The following is an 18,757-nucleotide window of genomic DNA, read 5'->3' as shown; positions in this document are numbered from 1 at the left end:
CTGTACTTCATTCAATGTGCGAGTAATTTGGCTTGCGTAAGATTTGCAAAACTTCGTCGCCGTCGAGTGAATGTGTAGAAATGGAGACACATACGTACCTATGTGTGTATAAAACGTACCTTTGCACGGACGTATGTGTAAAGATGTGAACACACAAGCAATGTGGTAGAAAAACATTTGTGTAACGAGCCGGCTTGCACCTGCTGCAATATCTGTAGAAAGATTGCAGAATATCCCGCGGTTTGGTATTTTAATATTTCTCATCATCTTTTTACGGTTCACCGCGTATTTCGATACATCGGAGATGATGATGATTTATGGATAGTGATATTTATAATATAATAATAACGTGAACGGATACTGATTCGAGTTAAACGGCATTTGGCCTGGACGTCACGGACGGTGCGGGCGTATCGATCAAGGATCATGACGTAAGAGCATGTAAAGCACATATATCCAAAATCCATACCTGAATAACTGTTATCACGTAGGTGCCGACGGTTTGAATAGATTTTTGTCAACCTTTTTCCCTTCATCTATTCTCAATGACGTTACGCAACCAATTTAATCAGCGACCTTCGGGATCAATCAAATTAGTGCCACACTAGATTTCGACGAATAACTAATAAAGCTGGAGAATAAATAACGTTATATTACTACAGTGACGTCGTCGTACGAACAAGTCACTTCCAGGCCAATTTTAGAACCGAACCAAAACAGCGATGAATTGAAATTCTTATTCAAGTTTACAACATAAGGATTACCGAAATAATATGAGTCTCTTGCAAACAATTTTGTACATGTATGAAATGAGGATTTTTCCTGTCCTTACACCGCAGTTTTGTATCTATACAGCGAGTACACTATGCATACTTATATAATATAAAATTTATATTCTTTGAATTCTGTAGAACTCATAATATATATTCTAGCATATCGTAACGAAATACCGTCGTTAATTACGTCTGTAGCGACACGATACCTGCGTGAAATTTGTTTAAGACTTCATACACCTGTAGATATTCATTTATTTCTTAATTTATGACTGCACAGTCGAGACATTCGAGGCTTTGTATAATGAATAATGATGGTTAATGACGACCCGTCTGGGTATTGTTGCTCGATAAACATAGGTATGCTACTCGAAAACAAGAGGAGGCGACGAAGAAGTGAATTCGTTAATTGTGTGGAAATATTGTCCACCGCTTCTCTCTCTCGCTCTCTCTCTCTCTCTTTCTTTCTCTCTCTCTCTCTCTCTCTCTTTCTCTCTCTCTCTCTCTCTCTCTCTCTCTCTCTCTCTCTCTCTTTATCTCGTTTTTCTTACGGACGTCCGGCTGCACTCTGTGCGACCACCGGCTCGCGCGCATTGCAGCTGCAGTGCGAACATTCTTTTATCACACCTATAGTTAAGACTGGATTATACACCTGTCCTTTTTATTTGTGTGCACGTTCATTCGTTCGTATCTTCTTAATTCTAACCGTTCGTACTTTTCATTATTTCCATAAAACAGCCGTCTTCTCCGGATTAAACCGAATAAAATAATTTTGAAAAACTGATTTACATAGTTACCTGTAAAACTTTATCAAAAACTCGGAAACGCCTTGAATCCGATTTTGGTGAAATTTAATTTTTCGCAATTTTGTAAGACAATTTCTAAATATCGTTACGGAATAAAAAATAAATAAATAAATAAAAAAGAGAGCAAACGAAATTGCATCACAAAGGATACTCCAAAAGGGTTAAATGGGTTACGTGTGAATACAGTGGTATGTAAACGGTGCCACCCTGTATGCATATAGACATTGATTTGTGGCGTTACTTAAACTTTTTTTGGTGAGCCCCGCCGGTGTCCCCGAAGTTGGTGAATCGAAGGTTGCGAGTAACTGGGTCGCGGACACCGCGAATTATCCCAATCCTTCCCGTTGGTGCGCGGGGCGCTCCGCCGTTGCAATTGCGCGACGACGACGGTCTCTTAGCAAATCTTGCCTTTTTTACGGTACATCGATGTAAACGTGGGGTTAATGTGTGTCGTTAAGTCACGTGCACGCACACATGCGCAGACGAAATCCCCCCCCCTTCGTGCCACGACGGGCGGTGCGCCTCCCTCCCGACCTGCCGCAATCCACAGCCAAGGATCCATGAAAATATTTCCCATTATGGCCATAAGATGGCGCTACCAGGCATCATCATCTGTGGTAAGAATCGGCCATAGAACATGCTGATTTACCGTTGGGGGCTTAATTTCGCACACCAACAACTTCCGTTCGATGTTGTTTCTGTATTGTTGTATAATTTTGAACATTCTTTAATATTGATATCCGAAGTAATATAATCTGATGACGACCGTATAAAACTTGAATGACTAATCTGCTTTTATGATGGCCGGAAACGTCTCGTTTATCGCATTGTTGATTCGTTATTTTTTTCACCTAGTTGGCAAGTTCGTTTGAGCATGAATGTTAAACGTATGGAATTGCAAACTACTACAGCGTAGTGTATCCCCTTTCTGTAAACGGCAGCATTATATTATCATCGTTGTCGTCGGAATTACGGGGCTTAACCGAGAAACGCTAAATGTCGTCGAACGACGAAGGATCAATTAGTGAAACGGAAACGAGAGGGTACCGGGTGACACATAATAAAACGGATCCGGGCGCGTGCAGGCACGGAAATTTTATAAATTATTACCAATTTCACCCGGCCGAGGAACGGCTGCGGCAACTTCCGCGAGGCGTATGGCACGCGGACCCAACCGACCGGAAGTACGTCGGGTTGGATGTCGGCTGCAACGCGGGGGTGAGTATTAATCATTATATGCTGTATAGGCTGTATGTACAAATCTTTGACGGCAGCTGCTGTCGCACGCCATCGTGTTAATCAGTTTCACGCGGTGAGATACGAAACTCAATTCTTGTTACTTCCTACTGCCATCTGTCGAGGGAATAAAGCGAGGAAAAAAGCGTAATTCAAAACTGTTTTACCGATTGGAACTGACCGGATTAGATTCGTTATGTACTTCGTTTCTAACGTTGTGTTTCTTTCATTTTCAGAATCTGACGCTAGCGCTGTACGATTTTCTTCGGGCGAACATCGACGACTCATCGTCCGACAATGCTGACTTGTCGTTGCTTGGCGTGGACCTGGACCCAGTCCTGATAGAACGAGCGAAGGAGGGTAACGACCCGGACACGGGGCGCGATGTCACGTATAAATGCATGGATTTTATGGCTGCGGAAAGCAGCGGGGTGATCGATGAATTCTTGACGTCAAAGGGGAGGGATCTTTTCGATGTAGCGTTTTGCTTCTCTGTTACAATGTGGATACATTTGAATCACGGCGATTCGGGCCTCGTGCAATTTCTCCGGTCGGTATGCGAGAAGACCAGAATTATCCTGGTCGAACCCCAGCCTTGGAAATGCTACAGGAATGCTTCTAGACGATTGAAACGCGCCAACGTTGCGGATTTCCCAATGCTCCAAAGTTTGCGATACACTGGCGAGATGGATACTCACGTGGAAAATATTCTCACCGAACATTGCGGTTTCGATAAATTAACCGAATCCGGAAATAATGATTGGGGCAGAAAATTGTTGATCTTTAAGAGGAAACAAACGAAGTGTGATAATTTAATTGACTTAAATGAATAAAAACCGTTTTTCACCTTCTGCAAACATTCGATGTTTTCGAATTCTAACTGTCATCGGTTATCATTTTGATTTTTAAATTATGTATAAAATTGAACTTCGATTCAGCAGTCTAGTTTTATTGAAGCACGAAGCACGTCATAAGATATATATATATATCGAATTCAAATGCTGGTATGAATGCAGCATAGATAGGTATACATAAATAAAAAACGTAAAATGGAAGTTTGGCGGGACGGCAACGCCGCGCGAGCATGTATGTATGTATGACGACGTATACCTATGCATGCCGAGATGTCGAATAACCAATGGCGTCGTCGGGATTTTAACAACAATATAAGATGAATTCCGCAAGCAAGGTAAGTTTGATATATCGCGGTTTAGGAACGTTAACCATAAATTTCCCGCCAAGTACCATTACCGTTGGATATTGGGTGCCATTCCCACCCCCATTTTCCACCCCAAGTCACGTGTTCTTTGGTACTTCCCCCCTGATATACCAAGAATCTAGCCATAAGCCATGGAGCTCGAGAGCGGACAGAAGGTTAGGTTATATTGTGCTGTGTTTATGTTACCAATAATTGGCAAGAAAATCATTAAAATTTATCGATAGAACGTATACATCGCATCTTCGGTTACAGACGGATATGTCGATTATCACGAAAATGTCACGGTCGTTTCAATTTCTCTTTGAATTTCATTATTTTGATGCGTCAAACGACTTGGCCGGCTACACGGCGTCCCTTCAAATGTCTGACCCAAACTTGTAACTTTCAGGTCGGTGAAATATTCACGGCCGCTGGAGCAGCGTTCAACAAATTGGGAGAACTTACCATGCAATTACACCCAACTACGGATTCACCCGCCGGGTAAGATTACAAGTTATTTTATTTAATTTTTATCGATTAACCATTCTCGCGCCAAATTTCAGTGGTGTATCAAAAAAAGGCGCCATGTTGACATCTATCAGGCATTGCTATTTCTCGTAGCGGAAAAATAACCACTCCAAGATTTCATATTTTTTACAGAAAAATTTATGTAACTAACATTTTCCGGACCAACGTTATGTGTACGAGACCTAAATATATCCAAAGTGCATAGAATATTTGATAAAATCATCCCTATGATTCTCTTGTAATCCTGCGTATGAATAATTTTACCCTCAGGAAAAAATGACCCTGAGTATAGTCGAGGTATACGATTTTGCAATAAGTCTGCATAAACGGTGATTATTCTGACGTTCACTTGCCATTTGCTTTGATACATTCTTGGAAATAATTGAAGAAAGAACTTATATGATTAGACGTTTTCAAGTGGATATTTCGAGCTTCGACTAATACTATTATAAGAATTACACTTAGTGTGTAATTTATACTAAAACTAACATTCTGATCTTTTACCTTTAGTAAATGGACTGACGAAGAAATTGAAATGCTTCGTCATTCTGTAAAAACGTTCAGCGAAGATCTGAACAAAATCAGTGAACACATCAAGGGAAGAACAGTGTAAGTTGACTCGAAAGAAAAAAATTCATGATTTTAATCGTTCAGCGACTAGCTCTCGATTCCTGCGTCAGTCCTATGTTTGTTTTCACTAAAATAAATGGGTTTTCAGATCTCAGATAAGAACGACGCTTAAGAAAAAAGCTTTCGAAGAAGCCGGGGTACCGATAAGGCAACAGCAAGTTATTTCTCAACAAAATGTCCAGCAAAGTGGTGGCGGCGGAGGCGGTGGGGGAGGCGGAACAGGTCAGCAGCAGGCTCAGACCCAGAAACAACAAGCGACTGGTAATCAAGGCATGATGGGTAAATCCGCAGAAGTTACCCTCAACATGTTAAACGCCCCAGAATCTGAAGTAGACGTCGAAGGTTTACCAGAGGAATGTCAAGTTAAGTTAGAGTTTGAAGGAGCGACAGAGGAGGTTGCCTCCTAGATTTGGTTGGTTGTAAAATATTTTGAAGGGTGGGTGAGCTTATTACTGGGTAAATATTGTTGTTTATTCAAAAATAAGTAGGAGAAAATTGTGTATATTTATGAAGGGCATTTGATTGCTCTGCGTTGATGCAAAGAATATTAATAACGTAAATAGGTATAGGTAATTAGAAATACGATTGATCATTCTCAATCTTACAGGAAAAATGTGTATTTATTAAGATTTTCAAAGGTATTAATTATAACCTGTACTTTGGATGTTTGAAAGGAATTATTTTTCAATAAAAATTTATGTATGTTTCCGTAATTTATCTTTTGTAACTATGTTTATCAACTTTTTATGTCTCTAAGGCATTGCAGAGTTGAAAACTCCATTTAATTTGCAAAGTTATGAAATATTCACGTAGTGGTATCATTGAGAACTGCGAGTACACAGTGCGTTATAAATTGGTGCAATTCACTGAAAAAAATGTCACTATAGACTTCCGTAATTTTATTTTACAAAAATGTCTATTTAATATTTGTTCACGAATAGAAATAGGCAGCTATGTCGGTTAAACTGATTTAGAATGAAGAATACATTTTCAGTCAACGACGTGGTGTGTGCATGTCAACGAGCACATTGATCACGAGAATCGATTCTAGGGTATTTCACGTCGCAGACTTGCGCACCATGGGTGATATTGTCACTGTCCAAAGAGCGGCTGTACGCATGGATGAAATTATCCAGTGGAATTATCAAAGCGTCAGCTGTGTGGTGGGATAAAGGCGTCTGCAAGATTGCGAGTGACAGGTTGGCAAAGTGACACATTGCCCTCCCATTGCGAAACGACGAAAGTGATGGTTTAAAATTATCGATCAAACAAAGGTGATTGATTAACGAAAGTATCGCGTCTAAATGCCTATCGTTTAAATGATAGAAGATCGTTGAAATTTTCAATTCAAGATGATATCTTCCGGAAACGTCAAACATTATCTTCGCGTGTAGCCGTATTGTCATATACATTGCTATCAAAAAAAGCAGGAGAAAAAAATAAAATCGTCGGGGTTAAATTTCAACAATACAGCAACAAGTGTGACCGTGCCAATCTTTCCCCGCACCCGCAGTTTTCGCAAATGGAATAAAATAAAACAGGAAAACGAATATAAAATATTGAGATTGAAATTCATTTAAAATAGATTAATATATTGTTCGAACAAAGGTATGGAGGGAGGAATCATGGAGAGTCCTCAGAGGACGATAGAATCAACGGATTCCGACGAAGCTGCTCTACAAGGATGCTGTGGCCCAAAGAAACCACTCTACAGATTTCTGGGACTGGCATTAATGTGCCTTCTTGGTTTTGGTAAGACAAATTTGTTTTGTACACACAAAGTAAGATTAACTATATAAGAATACAAATGTTTACGAGTAGTTCTGCACATACCAGTAAAAAGTAATGGTAGTATGGACTATACGGAGCAGCAAGAGGTAGAAAAAAAATATTCAACCTCAGATAAGGCATGTGTGTACAAGGCATGTACACATGAAACTGTTACCCCCGTTATCACTATCATAGTGATAACGTGGTAAATGAACGATTTTGTCTTTTTTTACAAAACTGTTATTACTTAAGTATATGTTATTATAATTCAACATCACATCATTTCAGGGTCATATTTCTGCTATGACAACCCTGGAGCACTGCAAGACGACTTTAAAAGTGACCTAGATCTGACAACTAGCAAATTTGTACTACTCTACTCCATATATTCATGGCCAAATGTGATCTTCTGTTTTATCGGGGGATTCTTACTCGACAGCGTCTTCGGCATAAGACTTGGCACGGTTATATACATGGGACTAACTCTCATTGGTCAAATTATTTTTGCTTTTGGCGCATACACTGATGCATTCTGGGTAATGATGCTCGGAAGATTTGTTTTTGGGTAAGATATGTTAAAAAAAAATTTTCCACCTCTCCTGTTATGTTGAGCTGTATCATAATGTGGAAAAGCTAGAACTAGAGAAAATGTTCCTGATCGAAGAATCAGAGCATATAAAGATAATTGTTTTCATGCTGCAGTTTTATCACATTAGGTAAATAGATATCTGTTGTATAATCACTAGGAAAAATCTTTATAGACTTGTTTTCAAGCTGAACTATTTTAGAACATGATTAATGTTTAGCAGCAAATTTTTACATAGGGTATAATTCTTTCAATTTTTGAAATTTTTCTTGAAATCATCAAATTGATCATAAATATAAAAACGAAGCATCAGTTTTGGATAATGCAATTCAAATATTTGGAACTTTTGAGTAATTATTATACAAAATACAAATAACAGAAATATTAACTCTGATTACAGAATTGGAGCAGAATCTCTAGCAGTTGCACAGAACAGTTATGCGGTATTGTGGTTCAAAGGAAAGGAGTTGAACATGGTATTTGGGCTACAGCTCAGCTTTGCCAGAGCTGGATCTACCGTCAACTTCCTGGTAATGGAGCCCATATATAGCTGGGTGGCGGAATCTTATTCAGGATACAAGTGCATAGGTATTGTTCTATTCCTTGCATCAATCACTTGTGTCGGATCAATGATTTGTGCCGTACTACTGGCATTCATGGACAAACGTGCGGAGAGATTGTTGAGACGCGGTGAAGGTGTGACACCCGAAGTGGTTCGACTAACAGACTGTAAAGACTTCAAAGGGGTATTTTGGCTGGTAGCCGTAGTCTGCATAGCTTATTATGTTGCTATATATCCATTCATCGCCCTAGGAAAGTGAGTTTATCTCCAAAGAACAAATTTATATGAGGATGAAGTTAGTAACATTACGATGACGTGATGCATGTTTAGGAAAAATCGCTAATTCGCATATTTATGACTTCGAAATTTATTAAACCATTATAAACAAAATATACACCAATTCTAAAGAGTCAACTCCTTGAAAGTCATCCTAAACTTGCCCAATAACAATTTTCTCTCCCGATGTATCGTTACGTTAATGTTAACTTCAGCCTCATAAATTTAGTTTATGATGATATAACTGTTCAATCACCATTTGCAAACGGGTCACTAAAGGTTCACAGTGTTGACAATTTCAATTTTTTTCAGGGTTTTCTTTATAAGAAAGTACGACTATTCGCCAGCTGCCGCCAACAATGTCAATTCTCTAGTCTACTCAATTTCGGCATTTGCTTCACCGTTACTGGGCTACCTAGTCGATAGATTGGGAAAGAATGTTTCTTGGGTTTTTATAAGCATTTTAGGTACCATTGTAGCTCATGGATTGCTCACCTTCACATTCGTAAATCCCTACATCTGCATGATTACATTGGGTCTGTCATACTCCATGTTGGCGAGTGCTCTCTGGCCTTTAATCGCTCTTGTTATCCCTGAGTACCAATTAGGAACAGCATATGGAATGTAAGTTGACTTAAAATAAGAGAAATATCATATATCAAAAGGGTTATTCACCCTGCCAGCAAACTTGTTACAGCTGTTATTATGACTAGACTGGCTATCATATCTATGCAGTAGATACAAGTTCGTGTGTACCAAACAAGCGGTATTTGTTATATGCACACTTGCACGTGCCTTTACCAATCCAAGTTATGCATATACTTGAAGATTATATGTTGTAATCTCACTTATTGCTGACGCATTTGTTGTAACGAACTTTATGATTATTCGAACATAATGTAACGGAAAAACAGACAAAGGATATCTTGACGCTGTTAGTTATCGATAATCCATTAATCCTCAATTGCACGATAGTAATGCAGTTATTAGAATAGTAAATTTAACTATCATAGTTAACAAAGTAGAGTTTTATCAAAATTCTTCGGCATTTGTCCTGATTCTAGAACACAAGTAATTAAATCTTATTAAAACTCAATTCCTGCATTTGCCTAAAAAATCTACTTTGCTATCAGTTGTGAAGTGGGATTTAAAGCATCCACTGATACGTTTTTCTTTTTTCGTTATCGCTAGTGCTCTACGATTTGAAAAATGATGTGCTGATGTAACGCTTTTAGTCAATGTTCTTTTACTTAACATAGAGCTATCAAATCTACACTATTTATTGGTACGAATAACTTGATTTCTCTATATTGTTCACAGCGCTCAGTCTGTGCAGAATTTGGGATTAGCAGTGGTATCAATATTAACTGGCATGATAGTGGATTCTGGTGGATACTTTATGTTAGAAATGTTTTTCTTGGCATGGTTATGCGGTAAGTTGAATTGAGTATATACACTGGGGAAGAGTAAGGAGAGTGCTCCAGAAAATAGTAAAACGTAAACTCGTATACATTTCGATTATTCGTTACGTTTCAGTTTCCCTTCTTGCCACTATCGGAATTTGGCTGTCTGACATTACAACGACAGGCGGTTACTTAAACATGACTCCAGGTCAACGTGAGATTCACGATGGCGGATGCAAACAGGTAGAAGCTACGGAAAGAGAAAAATTACTGAATTCAAGCTCAACGTCAGATTTATCGACGGACGATTTACTACTGCCACACTCGGACATTCATATACGGAATCGATATTTATCACGAATAGGAGCAAACGTAAGAAGAATTAAAATATTATTGAACAGCAAATAAGTTTACAGTAGCGGAGATCATCAACTCGTGATAAGAGTTGTTTTTTATTTTCTTGCTTTCAATTATTTTCAGTTGCCAGCAGCTTCCATAGGCCCCGCGTACAGACCATTACGATGATAACATTAGTCTTGTGTTTGACGTAAAATTTAGCTAAAAAAAATCTGTGTATAAAGAGAAACTTGAGCTGAAAATTTATATAAGATTGGATCTACACTTGGCTCACTATGTCTTCCCAAATGATTATTCGGAATATAGTTTACTGTGATACACTGAAAGAGTACCAAATGCAGGTTGAAGAATGTAGATTGCACCCGATTCAGTGTGACTGATGTACACATACCTACATGAAAATTACCGCTTTACTGAATGTGTTGGTCTTTCCACAAAATATTGACTGCTAATTTGAGGACAAAATGAAAAATATTCTACCTTAGTGTCGTGATTATTTTTTCTATGCAAATGAAACTGAAGAAAACCAAGAAAAAAAAAAATCGAAATGAACCAAACGCAAATTATCTTCTTTGCGTCTAATTAAGTAAGCTATTGTAAAGTAAAAAATCAGTTTTTAATTTATATTATATAATGCAAAGTGTAATTTTAAAATGAATGACTTCATCATGATGTACCAAGTTTAGCTTAAATTAACTAGTATGAAAATAAACACTTACATTATATTATATCCTTCATGCCAATTTACTCTGTACATAAGCAAACTGCTTTGATGTATCGTCCTACTGTCCATTAGTAATCCCAAGCAATATCAGGGTTCGTGCGCACAGGGAAAACCTGCAAAATCGGGAGAACTCAGGGAATTTGTTACAACAAGGAAAAGTCAGGGAATTTCGAAAATAAGACTGAAATTTTGAGTCTGTTGGAGAAATAAATTTGCACTTATACGAACAACTATCGATCAAAAAAAAAAATACAATCAAAATTTTGTTTCGTCGCACTACTACATACATTCTGTGTATGTTATTTAATACCAAATCTTCTTTTATGTTCTTCTTACTGAAAATCGCAGACTGTTGTTTGTAAATTAATACTCAGATAGTAAGATAGCTACTAGGTAATATTGAAGGTATTAGTATTGATGTGCAAAGAAATTATTGTCATCAATCAGCAGCATTTTTTTTGAAATGTTATTGGAAAAATCCTATTTTCAAGCTGGATTCCCGGGAAAAGTGGGGGAATTTCAGATTTCAAAAAGCGTACGAACCCTGAGTATACATTGGAATTCCCTCGTAAGTTGTTATTGTAATTTCTACTAACTAGACGCGGAACTGGAATAAACGAGGTCCACGTTAATAAATTGTGAGACTTTACAGAGTGAGTACAATTGCTTGCATTTAGACATAATTGCTGGTACGATTATCTTCATCGAATAACATAGGAATAACATTCTTTAAAAATGTCCTGAACAAGAGGGCGATAAAAGAACTACAATGGCAATGAAAATACAGGAGTTGTAACAAACATTCTTTAACAAAGATGGATCGCAAGCAATATAAATAAACAAAAAAGACCGATCCTCGAGGTTCGAATGAAGTAAATTCAAGTAAATACTGACCTAACTTTCCGGACCTCTGAGCGTATTTTATTGGCTACGAGGTCAGCGGTGCTGAACGAATTCAGGCGTGACGTATTAGCGAACAGCTGTGAGTGACCACGTGCGTCTCGATTCGTTAGCCTGGTTGGAAAATTCGCCAATTTCTTTCATAATCGTTAATTTCATTGCGAAATGGGGGTCCATGATAACATGGATTCAAAATACAGTGCTATGGGGACTTCGAGTTTTTCTAAACTTGCACCAAAACGACCTACTACCGTTGTGTTCGGTGATACTAACGCGAAAAGGTGTAAAAATGAAGACTGTCAGCAAAGCACCTTGTCAAAGGTAACTGAGGACTCCGTCGCGACTTCGGAACAAGCGTCGTCAACGTCGTCAACGTTGACAATAAACCCACCGCAGCATAACAGCCTTCAACAACAACGGAAATCGCTGCCTGTTTACAAGCTTAGGAAGAGGTTAGTAAAATTTCGAGGCCGAGGCAACGGGTGTGACGCCCCTGCTATCTTGAATTCCTCGTCATTATGAGCTTCGCATTTCCAAGCTGTACCTGTTCGGATCGATCATTCCTAATGTTAAGGCATTTGGAAATTATACTAGTAACTGCCAACATCACTCTATTCCTCGCATGCCGTTGCATCTTTACTTGTCCATGCTGGTTGTGGTTTTTTGTCCTGTTTTCCACTGTGCCACGGACATGGGAAGAGGGGAAAAAGATTGAGAATGGAGGAAGTGGTCGGCCACATTGGGTTGTGTGTCGTAGCGCGCATTTCAAGGAAAAATCATCCAAACCAGTCTATGCTAGTTTGGAGAGGCAAGGTCTAATTTAAACAGCTAATTATGAAACTCAGTCATTTTAAAATCATGCGACTTACTCATGCTACATCGTGATGATCAGCCCATCCTCGGCGAGAGTAAATCCTTACTGTAGTGAATTGAATTTTTTTTTCACAATATTCACCACTTTTGCTACTAAAATGCAGAACAAAGAATCTCGACGGTGGAAAACCAGCGATAACTTTTCACCTCGTGAGTCGAGTGAACACAATTGCACTTTAAAATACACTGTACTTGCTAGGATCCAATGAGATTACATTTGGATTACACAAACCGGGTATTAGGAATTGAGAGGCGCGTGAATTATTCTCCTTCCAAATTCAGCGAAAACAGTTCTGATATGTGTTCCTTAACGTACATTTATGCTACGCGGAAGACAAATATTGAGTCAAAATTTTCTATCTTTTGCCGTCAAACTATATCAACGGGCGTTATGACTGTCTTTTGTTTAATCGCTCTGTATACACATTGACAATGTAGTATACAGAACACGTTTATGGAGATCAGTATTTGAATCTGAACAAATAACAAATACCCATTGTCTACGTGATGCTAAATGCGACAGAGTGTAGATTTGTTACCGATATGAGTTTACCGACCATGCATCTCGAAAATTAATTCTAAAAATCTAGTGTCAGAGGCACTGTCAGAAGATGCTATGAAATCAGGGATACGAAAAATGCGAGCGTGGGCTCTCTCGCAATCAATGGTTTCTCTTTGCGGTAAATGTAGTAATTTGCTACGGGAATTTGGTCGCTAATTATCAAACATCCTCTTTGATATTAAGATACTACAGAATGCGTACCGGCTAGACGGTTTTATAGACGTCGATGTTGCAGCCATACTCCGGATGAATAAATTTTTTCCAATAGTATCCTTGGTCGGTGTCTTGTAGATAAATTTCGACACGCCTATTTTCATAATTTTGGAGGACATCATAATCACGCAATGTTAATAACGAACGTTGTAGTAACTGATAATGCTGTTTAGTCTCTTGAAGTAGTTCTTAGTGTACGCCTTATAGATATGTATCCTCAGTCAACGCAGCTTACTTTCCGACGAAAATACACACAACGCAAGATGGCCGCTATTCGAATATGTTCAGGTCCCACCCTCTCTTACTACATCGGTATTCTCGCAGCACTACCGCGTTGCTACGGCATCGGTAAGGTAACCGTCGCGCCTATCTCGTGAACTAACCTGCGACTGTGCCGCCTGCGTGAAGTGTAATGCATGTGCGTGCGCCTGGGGTTAGGCATCCCAGCTGGCGTATGTACCGGCTATTTGTATCATAACAGGCGTCACACCGACTGTCGGTCACAGTTACTGCAGTTGGTGTTACTATTTCTTAAGATTAGCTGTAGATATTGTCTATCTCGTCGACTGAAAGCAACAAGATCCTATTTCAGAATTTGGTTCAACAAAACCTCATCTCAGATTTTGGATCGACAAAGCCCCATCTCAGAATTTTACTGAACAATATCGTATGACCAAAGTGATCTCCAGATATATATACGAGATTTTTTAACGAAATTCTGAGACGGGGTTTTGTTTGACCAAATTCTGAGATGGGATAATGTTGCTCTCAGCTGACGATATGTTACTGTGAAGCAATAAATTCTAGAAGCTTGGCTAATTTTTAATTTTATGATCCACTGTAGATTATACGGTCTCTATTCATATCTCTCGTGTATTATGATGCCATGTTCTTCTTCAGCGTTTACAGTTTAGGTTCTGATTATTTTCCATCTACGATTTACCGATACCCGTTGAATTCTCTCGAGCATGTTTTTCTACTCAGAAGTTTTATTGACGTTCTTTTAAACATAGTGTTTAGTATCATTCACGTTGGTTTATGAATATGATTGAGTTCCTGTAACTCTAGCTAATCTATAGAAGAGGCATTTGTAAGATTACTGTAGACACAGTGAACAACGTAGTAATCCAATTATAAGCGTGGAAGGAAGATTTTTTTTTACTGACATAATGTAATTTTGTCTAACCTATGATATCAAGCAAATTGGACTTATTTTTTAGAGCAAAGAGTGCCAGTTGGAATGTGATCAGATTTTTTTAACCCAACGTTCGCTTGTAATATCTGAAATTATAAGAAATATAATATCGACGAACGAGAAAAGGGTCACAAACTCTTTTTAAACATCCTAGTCTCAAATTGGAATCTTTCACTGCAAGACTACTATATTGAACTTGCTATTTTTAGTTTGTAAAGAAATATTGTCGAGAAATTTGGTGTGAAATATACCGTATGCTTCAAAGACTTGTTTGGTTGATTTTCCAACTTTGCTTTGTTTTGCTTTACCGTCTTTACTCCACTTTACTTTGTACGAATGTACAAAAGTTACTAATCACAATTTATTCAAGCAGCTTAATATTTCCGGCTGGCTTCCCGTTATTCAATTATCAATTAAGTTCACCGCTGATTAATATGACGAATTTTCAAGACTGTTGGTAGAGATCAAGAAGAACAGCTCATTGATTGTGATAGGGGAAACGGGAAGCGGGAAAACTACGCAAATACCGCAACTACTGTTGGCGTCTGGTTTAGCGGGTGTTTCGGGTCGGATCGGAATAACGCAGCCCCGAAGAGTGGCTGCGGTTAGCGTGGCGCGTCGAGTGGCACAGGAACAGGGAGTTACACCCGGGAAATTGGTCGGATACTGCGTCAGATTTGAGGACGTAACATCGGCCCAAACGAGGATAAAATTCCTGACCGATGGTATGATGGTCCGCGAAGCGATGACGGACGAAACTCTTTCCGATTACTCGATAGTGATATTGGACGAGGCTCACGAGCGGTCCGTGCAAACCGACGTTCTCCTTGGGGTCGCAAGACGGGCTCAGAAGTTACGAAAATTGAAGTCCTTGCCGCCCCTCGGGCTGATCGTCATGTCCGCGACGATGGACGTCGACAAGTTCACGAAATACTTTCAGGCACCCGTTGTTTATTTGGAGGGACGTCAGCATCCGGTGAAAATTTATCATTCGGTGAAAACACAGGATGACTATGTTTTCTCAGCTCTGGTTACCATCTTTAATATTCATCGCGAAACCCCCGCCAAGTAAGAGATTTCTTTTTTCATAATTGCTACATCCACGTCAGACATTCCGTTTCAACTCAACCAGCCAATTACTGTATTAGATTTACAAGATCAGTCAGCTGGTTGATTTAGACGGGCATGGAATGCGTGTTGTAGGATTGTGTACACCAGAAATGTAAGTCGCAATAATAATTTCAGCGAGGACATCCTTGTCTTTCTGACCGGACAAGAAGAAATCGAGGCAGCGTCAACGGTCGCGAGACAAACCGCCAAACAATTGGAAGGCAAAGGCTACCCTTCTTTGAAAGTATTTCCTTTGTACTCGGCTCTGCCGACTCATCAACAATTAGAGGCTTTCAAAGCCTCCCCACCTGGAATGCGGAAGCTGGTTTTATCGACCAACGTTGCGGAGACTTCCGTAACAATCGGAGGTTCGTTGTAAAAGTTTTACTTGATGGAAAAAATGAGTGTGAAGAAGTCAGCCTGGTGAAATCGTCGTCAAGTGGCAAGAAACAGAAAAAAAACAACAATATCGTTGGTTCGTTTTTCCGCAGGAATCCGGCACGTTATCGACACGGGGGTGGTCAAAGCGCGGACCCATCACTCAGCGACGGGATTGGACGTCCTGCGGGTGGAGAAAGTGGCGAAAGCTCAAGCCTGGCAGAGAACTGGACGAGCGGGTCGAGAAGCACCTGGCAAATGTTACCGAACCTACACTAAAGGTGATTTCGAAAAGATGAGCGAGATGCCTGTACCAGAAATCCAGCGATGTTCACTCGCTGGTATCGCCCTCCAACTACTTGCCATCGGTATCGACATAACCACCTTCGATTTCATGGACAAACCGCCTAAAGAAGCCGTCGACGTAGCCGTTTCTTGCCTTGAAAGACTGGAAGCCGTCAAAGGTAAGAATTTCTGGTTTCTTCTCTATCCTTTCATCCCCCAGTTTGGGTTCGAAATGGCGAGTTTAACTTTGGTGACTCAAGAATTATCGAGAAAGGACTCTAATATCTCGTGGCGGTCGCAGTGTTAGTCAGTAAAGGGGTTTTGCGCAGCTCAAGACTTATACGCGTAATCACCGTAAGGCGGATCCCTTTTCGTCGGCTAGGCAGCCTGCGTTAGATAAATCAACCATCAATCATCCACTGCGGGTTCTCTTACAGGCTCCCCGCCCCAGTTAACCACCCTGGGAAGAACGATGTCGCTGTTCCCGTTGGATCCACGCTTTACGAAGGTTATTTTGGCCTCGGCGGAGCACCGGTGCCTCGACGAAGCGCTGACAGTGGTGGCCTTGCTCTCAGGAGAGTCCGTCTTCGTCGAGCCTCCGAATAAACGGGAGAAAGCCGCGGCAGCAAAAGCCAGGTCTGATTTCCCGAGTAATTATTGTTCGCAGCTGAGCAATACGTTTGAATTTAGGAATAAAAAAATTCGGTTCAAAGGTTCGCCTCTCCGGAAGGGGACCACGTGGTGCTGCTCAATGTCTTCAAAGGGTACGCGACCACCAGCCAGAAGAAGTTGTGGTGTCACGACAACTTTTTGCACCACAGGAACCTCGAGTACGCGACGGAAGTCCGCAAGCAGTTGGCCGTGCTCGCAGAGAGAGCAAATTTGGAAAAATCGAGCTGCGGATCCTCGACCGAATCCTTGAGAAAGGCGCTGCTTGAGGGGCTCTTCGATAATCTCGCCGAATTGCAGAGGGACCAGACTTACGTTACGGTGAGGAAAAAAGGGGGAGAAACAGTCCTCGTTCTTTCATTTTCTAAATCGATCAAAAGTTATTGCACGTAACAGACGCGGCATACTCTCGTAGAATTTTCTCCGGGATTTATGCGGTGTCAAGGTTGTCGTTTTGCCTAGCTGCACGATTAAAATTCCGAACATATTTTGCTTGGTCTCGACACGGAAAATATAATCAGGAGAGTTCAATTTTGATCGAATACTGCTCGTCACAGTCACTCTTTAGAACTATGCACGGAATCTGTCTAGCGCAAAACCTATAATAGGGAAAGTTTTAGATGACGGAAAGTAACGTGGGGGGATCAAAAGGATGAAATAACCTGAGAAAACTTCTTTTCGTTCTTGAATGTATCCTCATTTTTTTTTTCTATTTGTTTGAGTAAAGAGTAAAACGAGTGAGAAGAACGTACGTACCCGCTTTTTCCGATGTTTTTTTTTTTCAAGTACAATAAATTTGTTCGAACTGATTCAAGTATTGCGCAAGTTGTATTATCTTCCTCTTTGCGAACCTTGATCACTAAATTACGTGCAATTATTACCATAATTATTGAATTAACGAAGCTCTTCCGCTTCACCGTCTTACTTACTTCTAATGCACTGTTCAAGGTTTCTACGAGACAACCAGTTGCTATTCATCCTTCCTCGGTACTGCACGGCTCTAAACCGGGGCTGGTGCTCTTCACGGAAGTTGTGGCAACCGGAAGATGCTTTTTACGCAACGTGTCAACGATAGAGTCGTCGTGGTTAGAGGGGAAGGGAATAACCGTAGGAAAGCACAGCTAAGATTGATCGATCGCCGTGTTATATATTACACGGAAAACAATTTGTTATTGTCTTGTACTGTACGTGGTTATTTAAGCTAGAAATTACATATCTACAATTATACACGTGATTAGGTTATACTTTGATTTTTTTACTTTCTCGCGTTATCGGAATAATAAAAAAAGATCGAAATTACCGACATTTTTATTTAACTCTCGAATACTTTTAAATACTCGCCAATTCCACGGACCAGTGTATATACACCGAATCATGTTATAAGGAATAATTATACCGGTACATACATATATAATATATCGTCAATAAATCCTCCGTTGATTTATGGAATAAATTTCGAACGCTTTGATATTTGTTCATTTTGTGTAAAATTAAAAGAACCTTTCTCATTTATCAAACGAATCCCATACTTCATTCTAAGCAAAGTGAAGCCGTCAGGGAGGGCCTCGTAAATATATTATACTTAGAGCAAAGAAAAATTATGATTTATAAGTGGACTTGCATTACGCGGGTGGGCAGGTAACTAATTGACGGGGATATCAGTAGCTTGATCATGGCTCTGCGCTTCCTCTTTTTCTCGGTGAATCTAATTTAGCTTTAATTT

At 39.8% G+C, this 18,757-nt stretch overlaps 4 protein-coding genes across 8 annotated transcripts; all 4 read left to right on the top strand.

The window, feature by feature from the left end:
• Positions 1–2,229: 2,229 nt before the first annotated feature.
• On the top strand, positions 2,230–3,674 carry LOC124212190 (RNA 5'-monophosphate methyltransferase). Its single transcript, XM_046612034.2, has 2 exons — positions 2,230–2,797; positions 3,052–3,674. Exons 1-2 carry the CDS (start codon positions 2,576–2,578, stop codon positions 3,646–3,648), a joined length of 819 nt encoding a protein of 272 aa, XP_046467990.1. The 5' UTR covers positions 2,230–2,575; the 3' UTR covers positions 3,649–3,674.
• Positions 3,675–3,840: 166 nt separating this feature from the next.
• Positions 3,841–5,884, top strand: LOC124212191 (chromatin complexes subunit BAP18). 4 transcript variants are annotated; one of them, XM_046612037.2, is made up of 4 exons: positions 3,848–4,004; positions 4,423–4,514; positions 5,052–5,150; positions 5,260–5,884. In XM_046612037.2, exons 1-4 carry the CDS (start codon positions 3,987–3,989, stop codon positions 5,576–5,578), a joined length of 528 nt encoding a protein of 175 aa, XP_046467993.1. In that variant the 5' UTR covers positions 3,848–3,986; the 3' UTR covers positions 5,579–5,884. The 4 variants fall into 4 exon arrangements, with proteins under 4 accessions (XP_046467995.1, XP_046467993.1, XP_046467994.1 ...); XM_046612036.2 differs by lacking the exon at positions 3,848–4,004 and adding an exon at positions 4,024–4,189; XM_046612039.2 differs by lacking the exon at positions 5,052–5,150 and having other exon boundaries at positions 3,841–4,004.
• A 394-nt stretch (positions 5,885–6,278) lies between these two features.
• On the top strand, positions 6,279–10,296 carry LOC124212185 (lysosomal dipeptide transporter MFSD1). Of its 2 annotated transcripts, none has more exons than XM_046612027.2 (8): positions 6,279–6,370; positions 6,780–6,923; positions 7,230–7,506; positions 7,928–8,344; positions 8,678–8,989; positions 9,686–9,798; positions 9,902–10,140; positions 10,249–10,296. In XM_046612027.2, the coding sequence occupies exons 2-8, from the start codon at positions 6,782–6,784 to the stop codon at positions 10,291–10,293; spliced, it is 1,545 nt and encodes a 514-aa protein (XP_046467983.1). In that variant the 5' UTR covers positions 6,279–6,370; positions 6,780–6,781; the 3' UTR covers positions 10,294–10,296. The 2 variants fall into 2 exon arrangements, with proteins under 2 accessions (XP_046467983.1, XP_046467982.1); XM_046612026.2 differs by having other exon boundaries at positions 6,285–6,445.
• Positions 10,297–11,812: 1,516 nt separating this feature from the next.
• ath (ATP-dependent RNA helicase DHX33) lies at positions 11,813–18,502 on the top strand. The gene is made up of 7 exons (XM_046612025.2): positions 11,813–12,201; positions 15,043–15,660; positions 15,838–16,070; positions 16,194–16,544; positions 16,803–17,001; positions 17,079–17,355; positions 17,983–18,502. Exons 1-7 carry the CDS (start codon positions 11,915–11,917, stop codon positions 18,157–18,159), a joined length of 2,142 nt encoding a protein of 713 aa, XP_046467981.1. The 5' UTR covers positions 11,813–11,914; the 3' UTR covers positions 18,160–18,502.
• The last annotated feature ends 255 nt before the right edge of the window (positions 18,503–18,757 follow it).

This window comes from Neodiprion pinetum, chromosome 2 (assembly GCF_021155775.2).
Source record: "Neodiprion pinetum isolate iyNeoPine1 chromosome 2, iyNeoPine1.2, whole genome shotgun sequence".
NCBI classification, from domain to species: domain Eukaryota; kingdom Metazoa; phylum Arthropoda; class Insecta; order Hymenoptera; family Diprionidae; genus Neodiprion; species Neodiprion pinetum.
This window is presented reverse-complemented; position numbering and strand designations above follow the sequence as displayed.